Consider the following 22,856-nt stretch of genomic DNA (forward strand, 5'->3'; position numbering starts at 1 on the left):
ACAAAAAGGGGCAACTTATACCAATTTTATCTTAACAAAATGATTTTAGTAAATGATTTTACAATACAACTTATAGTAAATGATTTTAGTAAATGATCTTTGACAATACAACTTATCCAACTTAAAGTAAATGATTTTAGTATCAAGAGCACCTTCTATTTCCATTTTATGTGACATAAAAGCTCAAAAATAAGATTAAAACTATTATATCTTATATAACACAATGAATCCCACTCAGGCGATAACACAATAAGAGTCCTAGTACATAAAAGATGTATTTATTATTTTATGCAAGTCTTTCCTACCAAAAAAAAAAAACATAAAAGATGTAATAGTACACAATACAATTTTTGTATAGGTAATCATCAAATAATATTATAGAATGCAAAAGCATAAAGAAGCGGGCATTTCCACCATATTCTCAGTAAGCATTTTCACCGTGTTTTAACCATCTCAGGTGACTTCAACATCCTAATACCAAAAAAAAAAAAATAATAATAATAATAACAACAATAATAAATATCATTGAAATATCAAAAATCATAAAGTATATATAACTCTTGAATTCTAACAAGTATAGTAAATATATTTTTTGACTTTTTTTACGTACCTGGGATAATTCGTTTTCTTTTCTTGACCTGTATAACATTCAAACAAACTCAATTATTAACCGTAATCGTGATAATCAATCCAAACATGTATAATTCAGGGTGAAACAAAAGGTTTCTTGCAGATGTTCGGACGGATTAAGGGATGAATGCATGATCGAGCCCTTGCGTCCGAGCACTTGGGATGCGTGCCACATGACGTTCCGGACAGCCGAACGTGCTTGTGCACTTAAACCCAAGCTTTTGGACTCTCTTCGGACGCAGCATGCATATGTTCGGAGTACCAAACGCTGCATCCGAAGGTCCTACAGCATATTAAACCCGACAAATCCAATTTCTACTCACTCCCATGGAGTGAAACCATCATAAATTGGCATCAAGGAAGATTTCCAAATATCCCAAGCCCACACAAAGACGTGCAAGCCCAAAATCACACATTTTAAGCACACAACCTCCACCATTGACGCCCTTTACATTCCTTGTGTCATTTCTTCCATATGAATCAACCATGAACAACACAAATTAGCACATCTTACCTTAGTTGTTCCCCAAAGAAGGACCTCCCAGCCGCAAGTGCCACCCTTGAGAAGAAGGGAAAAAGGGCATCTTAGAGAGATAGAGAAAGAGTAAATAATTGGTAAAGGGAAAGAAGGATCTCACGCATAATTCCGAAAGTTTTTTCAGTTCTCTCATAATTTAATTGGCTTTGCAACAAGGGAGGTTTGCCAAAGAACTATCACATAATTTTCAGTTATCTCATAATTTAAGCTCACACTAACCTAGCACAAAGAACTATCACATGCATATGAAATTTAACTCTCAGAGCATGGCAAAGAACAAATTCAACCATAAGAAGCTCCGATACAAAAGTTAGGCTAATGTTATACCTCCATTCAACAATGGCGCCCAGAAAAAGGTAGCCGAAGAAAGCAATGATAACATAGAGATATATCTTGATGCCGTGGATTGGTATCACGGCAAAGAGACCACTCATAAATGCTATCACCACTGCCATCATGGCATATCCAATAAGTGCCTCACGGGAGAATAGTCCAGATGGCTTACCAAAAAGGTCCGGCCTATGACGGACTACAAATTGGTACAAGACTACGAGCATAGAGAGCAGCAACGCCAATGAATCTGAAACAACAAAGACAATGAAAGCTGCTTTCTTTGCTAGAACTGCTTCTCCTTTTTTGTCACCTTCACCGCCTTTTTTGTCACCTTCACCGCTTTCAAAGCCACCAGGGACGGTGAAACCAGCCGCAAAAGTTACTGTAACTATCAGTGTAGCAACAATCATGTAAGCTTGGCGGATTTTGTCCAACTTTTCCGCTAGATCTTTATCAGATGTTTTTGCTTTTCTCTTTGCGTTAATATTATGGATTCCAGCTTTAGCACCAGTTTCCTCGAGCTGGCCCTTAATTTGTTCCTGAAAATGAGTTAAGAGACAACAACAATGGTAAATATTAATCTTCACGAAAAAAAAAGATAATGCATGAAAACTCTAGTTTCCTGATTTTTTCAGTGTAGTAATATTATTTATTTAACTTTAATCGTTCAACCTTACACTCACGTGGGTTTATATATCAATGCTTACTTTTGAGATGGTACTTTAGTTCGACATTACATTTATATACTTAATTAGTCAACTAAAAGCTATTTTTCTATACCCTTTGTTGAGCATAAAACGTGAACAATTACTTAATTTCATATTTAATTTGTCATCTTTCTATAAATTCTTCTAAAGTACTTGTGCTGTTTACTTCTTAAACTAGACGGGTAAATTATATTAAGTATGGATTAATTTTATATAATGATAATATGTACGCTAGTATTTTTGGATGCATGATACTTAATTTGAATTTGAATTTAAATTTCATTTTTTTTGTACATGTGCTAGACATCTAAGGGTGGGTGCAAATATATATAAGATTTTTGTACATGTTTGCACATGTGGACATAAAATAGAAGCATGGATCTGTCAGCCCAAACATGTATAGTAGAATCAATCTTATATCCTTTGTCAGTTCTTCATAATTACACTAAAGCATTAGCATAAAAGTTTTTATAATTAGATCCCAAACTATTTTCTTTCAACTTAAAATTTAATTGATAGAGAAAATTAAGGAAATTTGTTTTTGAAACTAAAAGCTCAATCTAGGTCTTAGGCATATAGCCTCAACAATAAACAAGCACTTTATGTTTGGAAGCACACAAACGCTAATAAAATCTATAGGAAGCCTATTATCATAAATAAAATCTAAAACACGCTTTAACTTGCACATTTAGTATGTATATATCTGTACATATGCGCATTTAATATAGTACGCACTCAGCTATGCAAATATACAAATATATATATATATATATATCAAAAAAGATTCAAGAAGAAAGTGGGAAACTCTGCTGGATATGCCTCCTATGTTCTTGGTTTGTCATCAACCTATTGTGTCTACTGTCTAATAAGCCAGAGTTGTCATTGCCATCTCCGTGGCCCCTTAATTTTATTCCAGAAGAAGCGAGAGCCTTGTGCTTTATTGATTATCAAGCTGTCAACAAGGCAATCTAACCATCAATCCAGAACAAGTATCGACTTTGATTGCAGACTTCTTTGCCCTAGTCAGTAAAATAAGCACGAGATTGATAAGTATGGTGCTCCACCCAACTGATCCCCTTTTTGGGAAAATTTAGAATATATATACAGACACACGTATACATACATACAAACATATATACATATGTATGTATGTATGCATGTATATGTATCAATAAATTGCACATTGTTAGTAGATCGATTTAGTCACGTAAAGATACATTCAATAACTATTTTAATACTTGAAAAGGAATTCATGCCCCATTTAGAAATTTTTCAAAAATTAAACCTTTCTTATGAATTTTGGGTCTTTAAATTCCTACTTTTCATACACTATATAAACTTCACTTCCATATTACATTTTAGCACCTTTCCATTTTATTTTTTTGCAATATAAGAAAATAGTAGGGCACTTATGAGTACATGTTACATTATATACATAATTCAAGTATATTGCATGCAAGCATTTATGCACATTAAAATAGTAAATTTTGGTGCACAATTTAATATGCATAGCATACTATAAAATGAAATAAGTCACAATCTATTTTTTAGAAGAATTTGTTTTAAGTTATAAATTACTAATTTAATAGTAGTAAAGCTATAGCCATGCATGAAAATTTTGGCACGCCCCTATTTTACCTTGTCTTCTGATAAATGTTGGCACGCCCTTATAGTATAAAATAGTGCAAAACCAAAATAGGCATGTACACAACTATTTTATTTTTGTCATAAGTTTTTTCAATATTACAAAATAAAATGCGTTTCTAGTGCATGACATATGAACTTAATTGTCTTCTAATAAAGCAGGGGAAGTCTGGATAACCCAAGTGGGAGTTTAGGGGGCAGAATGGGGTGGAAACATCTGTGGAACTTGAATGTCAAACAAAAGATTAAGGTCTTTATCTGGAAATGCATGAACAATGCGTTACCAGTTAGAGAACTTATCTATGACAGAACTAAGCTGGGTGAGCCTATATGTACAGGTTGTGGAGAAGGAGAAGAAATGGTGGAACACCTATTCTTCCACTGTAAGAATGCAGAACAAGTGTGGAACATATCACCTGTACAGTGGGAAGGGGTAGCTGACCAAAGGGGATGCTTTAGGAGATGGTGGAGTGCCCTGCTAGGTGCAAGAGCTAGGCAAGGAGGGTGGGAGCACATATGCCTGACTGCTAATATTTTATGGCAACTGTGGAAAGCGAGAAATGAAAGAGTCTTCAAGGAAAAGAACAAGCTAACTTTACAAGTAATACAAAAAGCTATGCAAGAATGGATGGAACATCGGGAAGCAATGGAAGGGATCAGGAAAGAGAGCATTAAAGAAACTTTTGAAGCTGTGGACGAGTCAGAACACAACACAGTTGAGGGGGAGGGCATTGATGTACAAGTAGCTATTACTGTCAAGAAGGAAAGACAGGTGGTGGGGATTGGAGTAATGGCAAATGACAGCAACGGTCAGGAAAAAGCTATATGGGCTATGAGAGAGCGGAGCGCGGGACAATGGCTACTGGATTATGACCATGGCGAAAGCAAGAGCAAAACAGTGGTCCCATATAAGAGTGGGAATCACAGACCAACAGTTGCTAAGACAACTCAGGTCAGGAAAAGCTAAAGATATCAGGTTGTTCGCTCAGGTGGAGGAGATTGATAGACTAAGCTCCATGTTTGTACAATGCTCCTTTTATCTAGTTCCAGATGAACAACATGATAGACTTGGACAGATTAGTTCATATGCTACAAGCATTCCATTAGATGAGGAGCACTAGCTTCCTCCGTGTCTGTGTACACGATGTATATAGGTGGATTGGGCCTTTGCCCATACTTTTGTAGTTTACAATGTTTATCAATACAACCTTCTAACGTTTCCGGAAAAAAAAAGATAAATATTTAGGAAAAAAATGAATGAAAAGATGACTTTATATAATATATTAATTATATTCAATTTTGCACAAATTAAAAAAAATGGGCTTTGTTTGGATAGAGTATTATTCCAAATAATTACTGTAGCACTTTTTTGTGATGTGTTGTATGTGAAATAAAAAAGTAATTGGGAATATAAAAAGGTGTATTGAAAAATGTGCTTATGATGCAAGTGAAAATTTTTTTAAAAAAAATTTGCAAAGCAATGTCAGATGTATTAAAAAGAACAAGTACAATAAATTACCATTATTGTTCATTTTCTACATAATAACTACTAGAAATATTGTAGTAACTTTTTTTGCCTACCTAAAACTTAAAGATTTTGGATCGAAATCATCTACCTCTCCTCTGCATTTCGTAAATCTCATTCTTCCCCTATTAGAAAATTTTCTTTTGAAAATTATAATAATATACGGTAAAACCTCTATAAGTTAATACTTGATAAAATAATAACCTCTATTAAATAACAATTTTTTTTATCCCGACTTGGACTAACGAGCTAAATTAATAATTTTGATAAAATAATAAGATGATATTTTTTTTTGAAAACATCACATAACATTCTATTCCATTCACATCATAAATTAATGATTCACTAAAATTACATATTATATTTTCCTAAAATATGAGTCTATTATTTTTTAATTTAAATCTACTTGAATCTCATTCCAAATTTCATATTCCTTAGACTTTTAGCCTCCTTTTATTAATAGAATAATTCATAATTTTATAAAATAAAATAAAACTTTAATTGATTAAATGAGTATATCTTTGAATTGTAAGTACACTCGATAAATTAATAAATTATTAATTTACCAAGTAATTAATACCTCTTTAAATTAATAGAATTTGTATAGTCCTAAAATAATTAATTTATACTTTATATGTAACACGTGAAACATTTTGTACTTGTATTAATAATTTTTGTGTATCATGTAAATACTAAACATGTAAAATTCATTGTATACTTAATTGTAATGAAGTTATAAATAGCTTATTTTTATTATAGGTTAGTAAGTTTTGGACAATAATATCAAATTTAATTCATTAATGAAATATATGTACCACTTGTAGGGATAAAAAGTACTTATATAGTGTATCAAATGTACCACTTATTGTACAAAACGTAATTACTTGTGTTGTTGCAAAAAAAAAGGTACTTATTTGGTATATTGTTATTATTAATTGTAATTAAGTGGTGAAGAGCTTATATGTATTATAGGTTAGTATATTTTTGAGGATAATATCAAATTTTCGTTGTTTATGAAATGCATGTATTGCTTGTGCAAAAAGTACTTACATCGCACATTGCTGTGGTCTCCGATTGTCATCAATTACAATTAAAGTGATGAAGAGTACATCAGTAAGTTGTGGATAGCAAGATCAAGTTTGACTCATTAACTGAATGTACATACTACTACTAGTACAAAAAGTACTTGAACGGTGTATGAACTGTACCACTTATTTTTTAAAAAAAATTTACATGGTGTATAAAATGTACCACTTATTACACAAAAAAGTACATACATGGTGTATGAAATGTACCATTTGCAGCACAAGAAGTATTTATTTGGTGTACCATATGTATTAATTGTAATTAAGTGATGAAGAACTTATATGTACTATAAGTTAGTATGTTTTGGACAACAATATCGTATTTGCTTCATTTAAGAAGTGTTCGTACTACTTGTATAAAATATACTACTTGCATAATAATTAAATGATGAAAAAAAATATTTGTATTATAAATTAGTATCTTTTGAGGAAACAAGTTCAAATTTACTTCATCTATAGAGTGCACCAGTTGTACAGTATAAAATATAGGGATAATTTCAGAAACCTCCTTTAGGGTTTCTGACAATTTCACTCGACTCCCCTCAGATTTAAGAAATTACAGTTATCTTTCTTGACATAGTAAAATACCCATAATGCCCTCCATTTGGTAGACAATTTTAAACTTAAGGCAACAAATTTACAAAACCTAAAAAAAAATCTATTTTTCTATCTCTTGTCTATTGTTGCTTCTCTCTTTTCTAGTTAAAATAACTTCTTTTTATTATTTTTAGTTTTGTAGATATTAGCAAATTGAAATTACAAAATCAACAGAGGGAATAGATTATGTATTAAACTAAAAGGAAATGAAGAGACTCGCAGTAAAAATAAATAATAAAATTGATGATTGAAATATGAAGAAGAACTAAAGATGTGGAATTTGTCATATTTTGTTTGTTGTCAAGAAAATTTTTTTATAAAATGTCAATAATTACATAAGGATTTCTTTCATTGGATTAGAAATTTTTTATTATGATGTTATGCTGGTGGTAAAATTTATTCTCTACTTTTTAGATATTAATATTTTTAAGACCATAAGAGGGTTATAATAGTGGTCCTAGGTCAAATTAGGTTGTATTGACAAAATATTTGAGTTTTGATATTTAATTTTGGGGCATAAAATTGGTTGTCAATAGGGTTTGTCTGTGTTTTTTTTTTTGCGAGACAAGTATTGATACTATATATCTAATTTGGAATCTTCTACACAGCTATGTAGCTTTAGAACTTACGCTTAAATGGTGATAAGGGATTAGACTTGTTGATTTGTACAAAGTGTGGAAGAAAATAATTGAGTATGCTATATTTTTCTTTCTTAGTTTTGTACAAAAGGGCAATTAAGGATTTTTGAGAGAAAATCTAGCTTATTGGACCTATATTGATATTAAACAACAAAAATAAGGGAGGTATATGTAATTTTTAAAACCTGAGGGGAGCTCTCTGTAATTGCTAAAAACCTTAGGGGAGGTTTGTGAAATTATCCCTAAAATACATCACTAATTGCGCAAAAAGTAGTTATATGGTGTACGAATTTTGTCTTTAACTATTGATAATTAGAAAAAGGGTCTGTTTAACATATGTTTATTGGACACTTGTTAAGATATATTTTAGGTGTTATGTTTTTTTAAAATGTAAGATTAATTAGAAAAAGTAAATAAATACAAGGGAGTGTAGGTAAAATTAAATATGGAAAGTATATAAATGAAAGGAAAGGTAATTATTGTTAGTATGTGAATATACATGGTAGGTTAAATAAATTTTAGGTGTGTTAACGAGTATCTAATGGACACTCATTAAAAAAACCCTTAGTAAAAACCAAAAATTTTACCCTATTATTTCCAATAGAATTCCTAGAGAAAAATAGTATAGATAATTTATGATACGCGTGCTTCTCAATAGATACGATATTGCTTCATTGTGAGCAACCAACCAATGTTGTACATGCATGTACATTTTTTTAAAAAAATGAGTATCTATTTTTTTTAGTTTAAGAATATCTTTTCCGATTCAAAATTTCTCAAGCAAAAGATATTGATAATTTGTATTGATTTAACATCTCCGATATAAATGAATTGCTATTAGGACATAATTCTTTAAGATGAATTAATTATATTTACAAAGAAAAACGAACAAACAAACAATTATACTTTAAGAATTTGAAAAATTAAAGATGATTACATGATTTATTCCCTAAAAAAGCCCTAAAATAACACCTGTAAGCATTATGTTGAATGATAATGTTATAAATGCCTAAAACATACTAAAATTGTACATGTAATGCATTTTATGTTTGACTAGCTTTTGAAAATAATTTCCTCGTATAGTAGGCATAGAATTGGCGTGTTATTCTAATGCATCCAAAAATATATGTGCTACCGTATAATGTTAATTGTAATAGATTAATGCTGTAAAATAAAACTGAAAAAATTTAAGTTTAACACATTATTATGAGGGACCGTTACATGAAAAAGATCTTTTTTTTTAAGAGAACATATTAATACTTTCCGTAAGACAATGATGCTATGTTATCAAAAAAAAATTTAGGGTTAATCACATTTTATCCCCATAAAAATATCTCATTTCTCAGTTTACCCCTAACCTCTAATTTTGCTCACTTAACCCCCTTTAGGACAAAATTGTCCTTGCATTATTTTGACTTTTCATTTACCTTGTTTTCCTTTCTTTTATTTCTTTTTTTATTTCTTCTTTATTTAATTCTTCCTCTTTCCCACAAAAATTTTCACTTTAATAATTGAAATTAAAAAAGAGGGATTGTAGAGATCTATCTTCTCCTTAAATGATTAAAAAAAAATACTTATATCACTTTCCTAAAATACAATTTTTTTAGCCTTTCAATTCTTTTACTTTTGGATTTTCCTCTTTCCTTTATAATTTCTCATTTTATTCTCAAAAAAATATCATAAGATGAAATTGTTTTCCTTTCTTTTATTTCTTTTTCTCTTTCTTCTCTCTTTCATCCTTCCTAATAGAAAATTCCATTTCAACGAAAATTTTTGTTTTGAGTTTGTAATTGCATATTTCTGGGTGAAGATTTAAAAGGCATCAAAAACTAATTTTGATTTTTTGTATGATGTCACGTGTCACAAATTTCAATTGATGATTATTAATCAGGTCACAATTTCATCTTAAGATATTTTCTTGGGAATAAAATGAGAAACTAAAAAGAAAAGAGGAAAATCCAAAATTAAAAGAGTTGAAAGGCTAAAAAATTATATTTTAGGAAAGTGATTTGAATATTTTTTTAATCATTTAAGGAGAAGATAGATCTCTACAATTCCTCTTTTTTTAATTTCAATCATTAAGGTGAAGATTTTTGTGGGAAAGAGGAAGAATTAAATAAAGAAGAAAGAGAAAAAGAAATAAAAGAAAGGAAAACAAGGTAAATGAAAAGTCAAAATAATATAAGGGCAATTTTGTCCTAAAGGGGGCTAAGTGAGCAAAATTAAAGGTTAGGGGGTAAACTGACAAATGGGATATTCTTTAAGGGGATAAAATGTAATTAACCCAAAATTTTAAAGTGATTGTTACAATAAAAGGATGTTGTCTCAAAAGAAAAGGAGGCATTCCTTTATTAAAGAATTAAAAGGCTAAAGTTAAAAAGCAAATAACTAGAGATAAATTGTATATGCCTGAGAGGATGTTACACTTACCTTGGAAACCCAACTTCAAAACCTCCCACCATTAATTTTGGAAGTTAACCATTGTGTCACGTGCGCAAATCACGTTACATTTGCAAGACATGCAAGGGTCATTTATGTGATTCTGCCATACCTTTGATTAGTTTGATAAATTTACTAAAAATTTACTGATGTACCAGATTCCCAGATCACGAATTATGTCAAATTCTTACCGTCTATATTACAATTCATCCAGCTTCCCTCAAACAACTTTCCCAAAACTTTTTACAATATTTGTTAATTGAAATATTTTTCTTTAAGAAAAGATGCCAACAGTTTCTTTTTCCCGTTGGAACTGTACCCTAGTTTTCTTGGTTTATCAAACACACATAGGAGGGGGATATTTTACCAGTTTGAAATCCTCATAATGTAAAATTTAAAAAAAAAAATCATAATGTAAAATTTTTTAAAAAAATTTTAAACACAGTGAACGAGACCATGCAGCCCCGGGGTGGGCCCGGGGGGAGGGGGCGGGGTGGAGGAGGAATCTTACCTGTCTTTCTGAAGGTCGATGATCCCCTACTATCCTGTCTAGAGGCGTGGAGTTGGAATCGTCAAAAGAATTGACATCCACAAAAGGATGATTCACGAGGCAATTCCCATCTAGGCTTTTGGTAGCAACATACAGGTGCAGAGGGGTTTTTCCTTCTTTATCCTTTTCGTCAATGAGCTCAGAAGCCCAGGAATTTTGCAAAACAAACTCCAAGACTTCTATTTTTTCATGCTTTACAGCTAGATGAAGGATATTCTGACTTTCACCCGTAATCTGAACCCAACAATCTGGGCAATGGGATAAAATCTCTTGCACCAAAGCTACATGTCCATGAATTACCGCAATGTGTAGAGCAGTCTTGGAGTCATCATTCTTGGCAGCAACATAGGCAGCATACCTATCAGCAGACAGTAATAGTCTTGCAATATGCTGATGATTAAATTTGGCAGCATAATGAAGTGCAGTCCACCCAAATTTATCGACATTCGTAATAAGATTAGGCAGCTTTTCCAAAATCAGCTCCATGGATTCTGTAAGTAGCTAATATTTTAGCACAACATATGTAGATATTGTTGTTCCCTGGACCATTAAGATCAATTACACTACAACAACTTACATATAATGTGTAAATTAGACAAGTGTTATGATTAATGGATAAATATGTACAAACAACACGGAATACATTATTGAAGAGCAAATTATATATAACCTCCCTGTGATTTCATTCATTGTTGCATGACCTCTTAACATTTCAAAATTCTACTTCACCCCCTATGGTTTTATGTAAAGTGAAAATTTGACAAAAAATAGCCTACATAATATCGTTAGTTGAAATACCAATAGAACCTTTACATAAATGCTAAATCAATCGACAGTTTAACCATCTTGAATAAAGTATAGGGAGATTACGTGGATAAATGCAAAAATCACATGAGGTAAAGCGGATATTTATACAAATCATAAAATGGTTACATGTATATTAAAATTTTATTAGACATGCTTTGAAAATGCGTTTGGTACAAATGCCATAACTAATTATGCATTCCGTTCATTTTTCACTTTACATAAAATCACAAGGAGGTTATGTGGCTATTTTAAAACCTTAGGAGATCATCTGCATTATATAAAATTATAGAGAGGTGTAATAAGTAATTTACCCATTATTAAATGGTATTTTATCAGATTAATTTTTCATAAATCCCTTTTAATGCATTAATCGCTTGTGCCATCAAAGTCCAAATTTCATACAAGGTAAAAAATTAATACCCCTGTATCAAAATATGAAAATATAAAAAAAAAAAGAAGGAACAGGAGCTCAGGTTTGTCCCATTTTTTTGGTTGTGTAGAGAATGTTAATATAAAAAATGCTTATCCATGAAGTAACCTGGCGAATTCCAAATTGCGGCAGCATGCAAGGCAGTTTTGTGTCCGGGGCCAAGATAGGATGGTGTCTTGCAAAACTCCAAAATTAGAACCATAATATTATGGCGTCCCTTCTCAACTGCGAGATACAGAGGTGTCTTCAGAGCATATTTGTGGGGATAACGAAACTCAGGATCTTCTTGAACTAACAATTTGGCGATGTCATAGAAGTTGTTCCTAACTGCCTCGTGTAAAGCTGTGTTTCCAGCCTTACTAGCCATCCTCAGCATCCACTTGCATCTGTCAAAACATGGGGGGAACCAATATCCTGCTCCCGATTTTGCATGGTCAATTAGTGCTCGAACGACGCCGGAATGCCCCTTTCTTGCTGCCAAATGTAGTGCAGTCTCGCCCCTTCTGTTCAATTTCATAAGCAAACGGCCATGTCCGGCAAGGATAAGTTGGACTACATTTGCAGAGTCACATGACTGGGCTAATACGTGAAGGACTGTGTCTTTTGCTGGAGTATGTTGAGAGTAGTAGTAGTCTGAAAAGCTTGCCATTACTAACCAATCACCTGACTCTGCAGCTGCATACAATGTGGGATGCATTTTCTTGCAGCTGCAATTTACTAAAGTCTTGAGTGTTCAGGAGAAATAAAAAATGCCAACTTGATGATTAACGCTTTGAAAATGGATATTCTGCAATTTATATATCCCAATGACTGAACTGAACTGAACGAAGCAGTAATCGGGACTGAACTGATCAGCTGATGCTGAACTTAGATGTACAGTAAAGTATCAAATTTATGCAGAATGATGCTGAAGTAATCTGTAGAGAAACGTAACAAAGTGGGAATAATGCTCTGAAAATGTATATTCTGCTAATCGTGTGTCACATGACTATCTCATTGTGGATGAAGTGAGATGCAGAGGTAAGTATCAAATTTTTGCGGATTGATGCTGAACTAATATGTGGAGAAAGGTATCCAAATTGGAGTGCCGACACCAACTTGAAGATCCTGTAATACATCTCCTATACGAATTTTGTTATTTCCTTGTGCCAGCAATTGTTCTATTCCTCTTTCCTTTCCTTGTGCAAGCTTGCTTTTCATGCAGTCATTTAACAAGGTTAACCTTTGAATCCGAGAACCAAATTAAAGAAAAATCAAATATGAATTTTTCAAATAATTCCATGACCATTTTTATGAATTGTGCCCGTGGATCCTGTTGGATCCGTCCACGGATCCACTTTGACAGATTTACATAACTTTCTCACCAGAATCTGGCTCTTTGATCTGGAACAAACTAGGCCTGATCCATGACCAGATTATGCATCCGTCCCGCATATCTAACATGATCCGCTGGCTGATCATTAAAGGAGAAAACTCCTTTGTTGCAAAAATCCAACCGGTGGAGCGAATTTAAAGCGGATCCGTGTGCAAATTGCCTGGGTATTTTAAAAATCTTCCAAACAAGTTAATATTCAAGTTCAAGAAAAAGCAACGTTTAGATGATATCATTTCATAATGTGAACTTTACATCAATTATATAACAGCAATTGAAAATTCAACATGGATTTCACATCAATTATACTACACATAATTGAACATTCAAGATATCTTTCATATTAATTATTCAACATGGATTTCACATAATTGAACATTCTACCATAATTGAAAATGAAAACACCAACAACTTTGTTACCTGTAAACTTCCTTTCGTGGATCTATCACCAATTTGACCCCTTAAAATTCTTTCACACGCATGTAAAACGATAAGACATACCTTTAAAGATGTCATGAACAAACCATTATACGTTTTCTTTAGGTGATTGTCATGTACTTGTCCGTTTACTCCGAGCTCAAGTTTAGCATCGTTTTTTGGACATGATACGGTTTTGAAAAGGGCTAATTCTTTCTATAGAGGACAAATACGACTTATCTACTATCTAGGTCTGCTGCTTGTTGCCATCTCTTGCATATTATAAAAATTGTATTAGTTAATTTACCTGAAAAAATTAATAATAAATTCTTCCTATTAGTCTTTGAATCTAATTCTCCAAATAAAGTGGCTACGTAGCTATTGCTATATATATATATTTGCCTTTGTTTGTAAAGCACATGTATTATTACAATATATTAATCTTTGCTCACTGTAGAAAATATCTAGCTCCATCCAGTAATGCATATACTATAAGTTTATGTTTATGAATTCAAACTCCATGAGATTTGTTCAAATCACAGTTAAACCCTTTAATAACCAAACACATATCAAATCCTACCCTCCATTAGTAAACTAATTAAATTGATAGCCACAAAATTTTTGATGAAATTCTCAAGATAGCCCGTCAGAAACGCTATCATCATTACTATCATAGCCGTGAAAATTGTTGAACTACTCGCGTGGAGCGTAGCCAACTTTGTACATATAGTTACTGCCCTGCAATAGCTTCATTTGTTTGAAGCACTGCATCAATGGAGAGCATGACTGCTAGTGAATCCGAAATAACAAACCTAATAAACGCTACTTTCTTCTCTAGAACTGCAACCAGTGTAGCCACAGTCAAATAAGTCCCTGCCAGTCTTTTATTCCATTTTTTTTTAATGTTTCTTCAGTTTTCACCTGTACGGTGGCAACATTCTGATATCCTGCAGTAGCACCCGCTTCCTCCAACTCTTTCTTGATTAAAATCTACACAATTGCTTTAGTTTGACACAGAATCGTAACAAGGAACTCTCAAATTTGTTGCAATTTGTTGATTAGGTTAGTTTCTTAAGTTAAAATAATGTCCAGATCCAATGTAACCTACATTACTGGAAGGGTATAAGTATATTTGTTGTGTCATTGTAAATTCTTGAGAAATACAAAAATATATTTCCAAATCTTCCCCTCTCTCTTACATGGTACCAGAGTAGGGATGTTCAAAATACTAGTCTGATTTAGACCTACACTTGAAACTATGACAGAATCGTCTGAGGTGGTAGAATTCATTTTATCCTAGAAAATTTGACCGCACAAATGCTAGAATGTCATAAGCTATGTTTTATACTCGTTAAAATAATCAAACAAAATTGAATATTATGATGTTCAACTTCTTTAAATTTATTTACACCCCTAATTCTTTTGTAATAGTGCACGGCACACAATTCAAGATCCATTTTCTTGCAGCTGCAACGTACTGAAGTCTTGACTGTTCAGGAGCAATAAAATATGCCAACTTGATGATTAATGCTTTGAAAATGGATATTCTGGAATTGATATCACACTGAATAGCTAATTGAGGATGAAGTCATAATCGAAGAGTAATCAGGACTGCACTTATCATATGATCCTGAACTGAGATGTGAAGAAAAGTATTAAATTTATGAAGATTGATGCGGAAGTAATCTGTAGACAAATGTATCAAATTTGGAATAAATTTTTTGAAAATGTATATTCTTTACGTATCACAGTGACTATCTAATTAGAGTGAAACCATGTCGAAGAAGTAATCAGGACTGAACTGAGACGACGCTGAAGTAAGGTATAAAGAAAAGTATCAAACTCTTGCACGTTGATGCCCAACTAATATGTAGAGAAAGGTATCAGAATTGGAATCTGGACTCCAAATTGAAGATCTTTCCAGTCCTCCTTGCATGCGATTCTTATCTGCCCTTTTCTTTGCCATTTCTTAGTGTCAGCAATTGTTGTAACCTTTTTTCTTTCATTTGATGTGCTTTCCTTAGCTGATTGTCACCTACTTATGCTGTATACTTTGATCTCAGGTTGAGTATCGTTATTTGGCATGACACGGTTTTGAAAAAGGCAAATTGTTTATAAAGGATGATTGCGACTTATGCACAACCTCAGTTGCATGCTGCTACTCTGTGAACATCCCTTGCAAATTAAGAAAATTTTATTGCTTCATTTACATGAAAAAAAATAAATTAAAAATACTTCCTATTAGTCTTTAAGCCTAATTCTCCAAATAAAGTGGCTATTTAGCTATTACTGTTCATGGCGACAATACTATATAATGCATCACAATCAAGTAAAATATAATTGTTTCTCTTCTTATTTTTCTGGGTCTGTGTTAATAAAGTGCACGTACTATTTCCGTCTATTAATCTTTGTTTACTGTAAAATAAATTTTAGCTGCATCCACAAGCATATACGTTTTATATTTCTTTAGTCAAAGTTCACCTATCGTTTTTATTGAAGGTCTCTTTCTTTTTTTTATTTTTTTTCATAGGAGAGGGTTGGGATTCAAGAAGTAGAGAAGAGAGAAGAGGATTTGAACCAAAACCTCTAATTTTTGGTGTATCGACCTTAATCAGAAGACAAAGTACTCTTCAACTAAAGTTCAGCTATTGTGTCTTTAAGGGTTAATTACAATTACATTCTTAGAGGTTTGGCCAAATTACAAAACATAATCCCTAGTTTGAATAAATTAGAGCCGAACCCCATAAATTGGCACAATGTTTGTCAAATGTTGTTGTCATGTTAATAGTCATTAGAAATGATTATCACGTCAGCAAACTATTTGTCCAAAAGCTCCACAGTAGGAATTTGGTAACTAATGTAATGACAACCACAACTAAATATTGAATATGAGCAACTTTGTCGAGAACATCTTGATCTACTGGCTAACGTTGACGTGCTAGGAATTAGAGGTTCTGGATTCTAATTCCCTGCCTCTTTGACACTTTTTAAATTTCACCCCTCTCCTGTTGAAAAATAATTTTTTAAAAAAAATATGAAGAAGTTTTTTCCATGTATGTATGTGGACAATCAAATTCCAATGTTACATAAAGAACATATTAACTTTAAATGCAAAACAGACGCTTCTTTGAATGTTGGTACATTAAGTCATAGGCGAGAAAAGACAACTTCAAAATGAGGTCCAGCTTTCACTATTCATATCATCTTACAAAATTTTATTGACCAACACCTAATTGTTCATCCAATTGTAATAGATGATTGTTGTATAAAGAAAGTGAGAGTATGGTAGTGGCTAAGATGAGTCATAAGCAAAGAAAAATAGAAGAGAGAAGAGATTTTCTTGATGTTTTCACTTCTTTCTATATCGTTTTTCAGTTGTTAGTACGTGATTGTTTGCTTTCATCTGGTGTTTGATCGTTTCCTGGACAACATTAAGAGATTTCCTTCATCGCAGCTGGCTTTCAAAGGGCTAGATCGCATGTTGTTCAAACTACAAGGTCAACTCTAAGGGAGATAATTGTACTTTTCTACAAGGCTGTTTTCTTTGGGGTTTGGAGACTCCAGTAAAAGTAATTTATTACAGACAGAAGGCTCATCTGCTAATTCAATCAAACTGGGCTACCATAAATCTCAGACTACCGACCACTAACATTTGTAATACCATCTTTCATCACTCATTCAAGATCCAAAAGAGGTCCTTCTGTGGGCATGACTAATGTTTTTGTTGTAGGTGTGTTGGCCCATAAGGTCGGCTTTGCCCATGCACTTCCAACTTCTAAGCCTATAAGCTAGCCCATTGACGATTAGTAGTTACTGCCCATCATTGCAATGTAAAGGAAAATTTTCAATTGGAGAGGGGTGATTAGTAGTTAAGAATATTCTATAACATACTATCTAACTTTCCTATTTTCTAAAAATAAAATTTTATAATAATTTAAAATTTTCAAGTTCATATAAGAAATTTTGAAAAAACTTTTAATAATCACTATGATCACGCAAAGCGGAGGGGGAAAAACACATCTTATACCTGTCTTTCTGAAAGTTGTCACCCCCCACTATTCTGTCTAGAGGCGTCGAGTTGGAATTGTCAAAAGAATTGACATCCACAAAAGGATGATTCACAAGGCAATTCCCATCTAAGTTTTTGGTAGCAACATACAGGTGGAGAGGAGTGTTTCCTTCATTATCCTGTTGGTTAATGAGCTCAGAAGCCCCGGAATTTTGCAAAACAAACTCCAAGACTTCTCCTTGTTCATGCTTTACAGCTAGGTGAAGGATATTCCGACTTTCACCCGTAATCTGAACCCAACAGTCTGGGCAATGAATTACAGCAATAAAATCTCTTCCACCAAAACTACATGTCCATGAATTACAGCAATATGTAGAGCAGTCTTGGAGTCATCATTCTTGGCATAGGCAGTAGACCTATCGGCAGACAGTAATAGTCTTGCAATTTCCTGATGATTGAATTTGGCAGCATAATGAAGTGCAGTCCACCCAAATTTATCGACATCCTTTATAAGATTAGGCAGCTTTTCCAAAATCAGCATCATGGATTCTGTAAGTAGCTAATATTTTAGCGCAACATATGAAGATATTGTTGTTCACTAGACAATTAAGATCAATTACACTACAACAACTTACATATACTGTGTAAATTAAACAAGTGTTATGATTAATGGATAAATATGTACAAACAATACAGAATACATTATTGAAGGACAAATTATATATAACCTCCCTGTGATTTCATCTATTGCCACCCCTATGGTTTTATGTAAAGTGAAAACTTGACGAAAAATAGCCTACATAATATCATTATTTGAAATATCAATAGTACATTTATTTAAATGCTAAATCAATCGATAGTTTAACCATTTTGAATAAAGTATAAGGAGATTATGTGAATAAATGCAAAAATCACATAAGTTAAAGTGGATATTTATACAAACCATAAGGTGGTTATAGGGATATTAAAATTTTATTAGACACGATTTGAAAGCGTATTCAGTATAAACGTCATAACTAATATGCATTCCGTTCATTTTTCACTTTACATAAAATCACAAGGGGATTATGTGGCTATTTTAAAACCTTAGGGGATCATCTGCATTATATAAAATTATAGAGAGGTGATAAGTAATTTACCCATTATTAAATGGTATTTTATCAGATTAATTTTCCATAAATCCCTTTTAATGCATTAATCGCTTGTGCCATCAAAGTCGAAATTTCGTACAAGGTAAAAAATTAATTCCCCTGTATCAAAATATGAAAAAAAAAAAAGAAGGAACGGGAGCTTAGGTTTGTCCCTTTATTTTCGGTTGTGTAGACAATGTTAATATAAAAAATGCTTATCCATGAAGTCACCTGGAAAATTCCAAATTGCGGCAGCATGCAAGGCAGTTTTGTGTCCGGGGCCAAGATAAGATGGTGTCTTGCAAGACTCCAAAATTAGAACCATAATATTATGGCGTCCCTTCTCAACTGCCAGATACAGAGGTGTCTCCACAGCATAATTGTGGGGATAACGAAACTCAGGATCTTCTTGAACTAACAATTTGGCGATGTAATAGAAGTTGTTCCTAACTGCCTCGTGTAAAGCTGTATTTCCAGCCACACTAGCCATCCTCAGCATCCTCTTGCGCCTGTCAGAACATGGGGTAAACCAGTGTCCTGCTTCCGATTTTGCATAGTCAATTAGTGCTCGAACGATGCCCAAATGCCCATTTCTTGCTGCCAAATGAAGTGCAGTCTCGCCCCGTTTGTTCAATTTCATAAGCAAACGGCCATGCCCAGCAAGGATAAGTTGGACTACATTTGCAGAGTCACAAGACTCGGCTAATACGTGAAGGACTGTCTCTTCTACTGGAGTATGTTGAGTGTAGAAGTCGTCTGAAAAGCTTTCCATTACAACCCAATTACCTGACTGTGCAGCTGCAGCCTGCATACAATTCGGGGTCCATTTTCTTGCAGCCGCCGCTACGTACTAAAGTCTTAACTGTTCAGGAGCAACGAAGAATGCCAACCTGATGATTAATGCTGTGAAAATGGATATTCTGCAATTTATATATCCCACTGACTAGCTAGCTGAGGATGAGGCCGTAATCGAAACACCAATCAGGAGTTCAAAGACTCGGCCGAGTTGTCACTGGAACGGGATTTTTCGATCTGATATCGGGACAAGATGGTTTCGAGATAATAAATCGCAAAGAACTCGGTTGAGACGTCTCCGAGACGAATAGAAAAGGTCAAGTTGCCCCGACTCGCCCCGAGTCATCCCGAGTTAAGTCAAATTTTCATTATTTTTGTTAATTTTAAATTTTTTTATCATATTTTTTTAATCATTTTTAGAATATTAAATATTTCAAAAATTTGCGTCTCGCCGAAGTCGCGACTGATATGCCGAGACCGATGTGGAATGGTCCGAACTGTGACTGCAACCGCAACCATGACTTTGAACCATGATTAGGACTGAACTGAGATGATGTTGAGCTCAGATGTAGAGAAAAGTATCAAATTTATGCAGATTGATGCTGCAATGATCTGTAGAGAACCGTATCACAGTTGGAATAATGCTTTGAAAATGTGTATTCGGCTAATTGTGTGTCACATGACTAGCTCAGTGCAGTGCAGGGGACCTTAATGGCCCCCTTGTCCTTCCTGAATACAACTGCCGTCAATGCATCATCTCATACACCTGTATCAACAGATGCTTGTGGTGAATTTATGATTATGAGTGGAGGTTTCGGTGAATGTCCATATCTTTTGTAATAGTCTTGGACAACTTCCTTTGACGTTCCAGTGCTCATCAACCGAGTTAATGATTTTCTTGCTCCTCCAATACCTTCATACGTTGCCTGTTCCTCGCCATACAAACAAAATCTGCTGCAACCACATAATATAAAAGAAATTACTCTTTTCCTGTTTTGTTAATTTGGGTATATTTCATCTGAATTAGGTTGCAATTCCTCCGGCCAATCCTTTAGATACCAACTCTGAAAAGGTTAACATTTGAATCGCAACTGCAGTTATGATGGAGAAACAAGATGAAATGATGCTCATTTGTGGAGCAAGACTTCTCAATCCATGCGAAAGTTGAATGTCAGAACTGGTAGCTCCACAAATTTTCAAATAGTTGGGGGCTGGACCCAAGTTATATCCTATTTATGAAATAGGATGTAGGATCTTTTCAAAATTCTACAAAATGGTACAGCTGTTTCTACCAATGGAGCGGTAAGCAGTACGGATGAAGCAAACGGACGACACGAAGACGCTTAAGAGTAAATGTAAATTCGACCAAATGTGAAGACCAGAGTGAAAGGATGTAAAGATGATTGAGAGAGAGAAAAACGTGCAAATGTGAAGGTGAATGTGTTACTGTAGTTGAATCAATTAACGAATACAATTGAAATGTACAATTAATTACACCAACCATGGATAGATGATTAGAAAAAGTGGTCCAGCAAATAAATATGCATCAATAAATGCTGAAAGGAAAAATATAATGAAATTGGCAGGTTGGAATTAGATAATAAATATAAGTATAATATTAAATATTAAGCATGATTAGTAATTAGATATTGGTTCATCATTCATATTTGAATTATTAAATATTTGAATATATAACTTTAACTTGCAAGCATATGCTAAAAGTACATATAAAATATGTGAATTTATATTCATTAATTACTAATTTTGTTTAAGCATAGACAACTGAGATAACGGATATGAATTGTATATCAACATGTTAGTGTATTATATTTTATCATTAATAGCAATCAAGTCATTTATTTGCATGGGAGGAGCGGGGGAGAAATGGATTGGATGATTCGGGGAGGAGGGTGTACAATTGATTGGTGGAAGTGTCTTCGTAGTCACACCTAATCTTTTTCTTTGTTTTGGTCAAGCGTCTTCATAATGGCAGAGCGGAAATTCAGCTCGGGAGGACAATATATAGCTAGTCAAAACTTTTTTTTTTTTAATCATTTCAGCCAAAAGAAAGAAGCCAGATTAACAGAGAAACTCAATTTCTTTTCTTTATCTGTTTCCATCAAATTAAACCAGCTTTTTTTTAAATTGATGCAGTATGTCAATGTCCATATACTACGAAACACTCTAGTAGGTTAATACGCCACTAGACAAGGTACCTCAACTCCTCCGAAGCTCCCACGTTGCAAAGAATCTAGATGATTACCACTTTTGTTCAGTTCTTAACTTGTTGCTTTTTGTTGGAAATTTTACTCAAAAATTATTATACTACCAGAACAAGAAGAGAAGAAACCACCGATCCATACGAAATTTGAATTGATTTAGGATATAGTACATCCTGTTGGATATTATGCACTTTGGTTCCTTTGCCTAATTGGAAATTACCCGGCCCTTTTTTTTGGTCTGCAATGGTAGCTATCTAACATATTCTCACTCTTACTTTACGGGAGGAGTTTAAATAAGCTTGTATACGAGTTTGGGGGTGAACCATTAAACCTTTATCCAATAACTGAAAAGAGCCCCTTTAAAGTTTTCTAGTGCACTAGGTTGGGAGTTCAAATCCCGTCCAATGCATTACACAAAGAACATGGTGTTTCTTGTTTTTAAAAAGTTAAAAAAATTCAGAGAGTGCATTGTAGCGTGGCCAATTAGAAATATCTGTAGTCTCATTAGAAATATCCGTAGTCTCATTAATGGCCTTTGCCCTTTATTTATTTATTTATTTTTCATTTAATATGTCGTAGCCTCATTAATGTACTTTCTCTTGAGTAGGCCAAGAAACTGCACCTGAATAACAACATTTTGAAATACGGGAAGCTGGCTGTTTTTGGTATATAGGTCCATTCAAATTCTGGATTCAGGATTTGACCCATGTAGATTTGTTGTGGTTGAAAAAAAAAAGGGATTCACGGCGGTAGTAAATTTCACCTGAACTAGTACTTTTTTTTTTTTTGGTAAAATAACGTCCTAAACGGAGAAATAATCCACGTACTTGGAGGCTTTGAGCGTTTGAGCTAGGAAATCCATTTGGGCACCATCTCAGTTCATCTTTTTATTCACCCTATTCAATTCTTTCTTTTTTTTTTGGGAGAAATAATCTTGATTGATCAATTGGGCATTTATCTATTTTGAGTCAATCGAGTTCAGAAGGTG

The 22,856-nt window shown here is 33.4% G+C and overlaps 2 protein-coding genes across 2 annotated transcripts; both read right to left on the bottom strand.

Annotated features, from left to right (window-relative positions):
• Positions 1 to 326: 326 nt before the first annotated feature.
• LOC113753251 (ankyrin repeat-containing protein At5g02620-like) lies at positions 327 to 12,668 on the bottom strand. The gene is made up of 6 exons (XM_027297352.1): positions 12,032 to 12,668; positions 10,648 to 11,177; positions 1,496 to 2,040; positions 1,145 to 1,189; positions 611 to 638; positions 327 to 471 (listed from the first exon to the last, which is right to left on the bottom strand). Exons 1-6 carry the CDS (start codon positions 12,618 to 12,620, stop codon positions 454 to 456), a joined length of 1,755 nt encoding a protein of 584 aa, XP_027153153.1. The 5' UTR covers positions 12,621 to 12,668; the 3' UTR covers positions 327 to 453.
• Positions 12,669 to 14,546: 1,878 nt separating this feature from the next.
• LOC113752445 (ankyrin-3-like) lies at positions 14,547 to 19,662 on the bottom strand. Its single transcript, XM_027296556.1, has 6 exons — positions 19,083 to 19,662; positions 18,071 to 18,270; positions 17,740 to 18,011; positions 15,278 to 15,347; positions 14,634 to 14,702; positions 14,547 to 14,552 (listed from the first exon to the last, which is right to left on the bottom strand). Exons 1-6 carry the CDS (start codon positions 19,660 to 19,662, stop codon positions 14,547 to 14,549), a joined length of 1,197 nt encoding a protein of 398 aa, XP_027152357.1.
• Between the last annotated feature and the right edge of the window lie 3,194 nt (positions 19,663 to 22,856).

The sequence above is a fragment of the Coffea eugenioides genome, chromosome 11 (genome assembly GCF_003713205.1).
Source record: "Coffea eugenioides isolate CCC68of chromosome 11, Ceug_1.0, whole genome shotgun sequence".
In the NCBI taxonomy this organism is placed as follows: domain Eukaryota; kingdom Viridiplantae; phylum Streptophyta; class Magnoliopsida; order Gentianales; family Rubiaceae; genus Coffea; species Coffea eugenioides.

Bases quoted from the DNA above. Each gene is read 5' to 3' on its own strand.
- LOC113753251 (XM_027297352.1), bottom strand. From the start codon at position 12,620: ATGCATCCCACATTGTATGCAGCTGCAGAGTCAGGTGATTGGTTAGTA. The intron at 11,178-12,031 runs GTTACTTCATGG...AGCTACTTACAG, and splicing joins CGCAATTTGGAATTCGCCAG to AATCCATGGAGCTGATTTTG. The intron at 639-1,144 runs GTAAGATGTGCT...AATGTTATACAG, and splicing joins TTCTTTGGGGAACAACTAAG to GTCAAGAAAAGAAAACGAAT.
- LOC113752445 (XM_027296556.1), bottom strand. From the start codon at position 19,662: ATGCAGGCTGCAGCTGCACAGTCAGGTAATTGGGTTGTAATGGAAAGC. The intron at 18,271-19,082 runs GTGACTTCATGG...AGCTACTTACAG, and splicing joins CGCAATTTGGAATTTTCCAG to AATCCATGATGCTGATTTTG. The intron at 14,703-15,277 runs GTGTGATATCAA...GCAATTGTGTAG, and splicing joins CATCCTCAATTAGCTATTCA to ATTTTAATCAAGAAAGAGTT.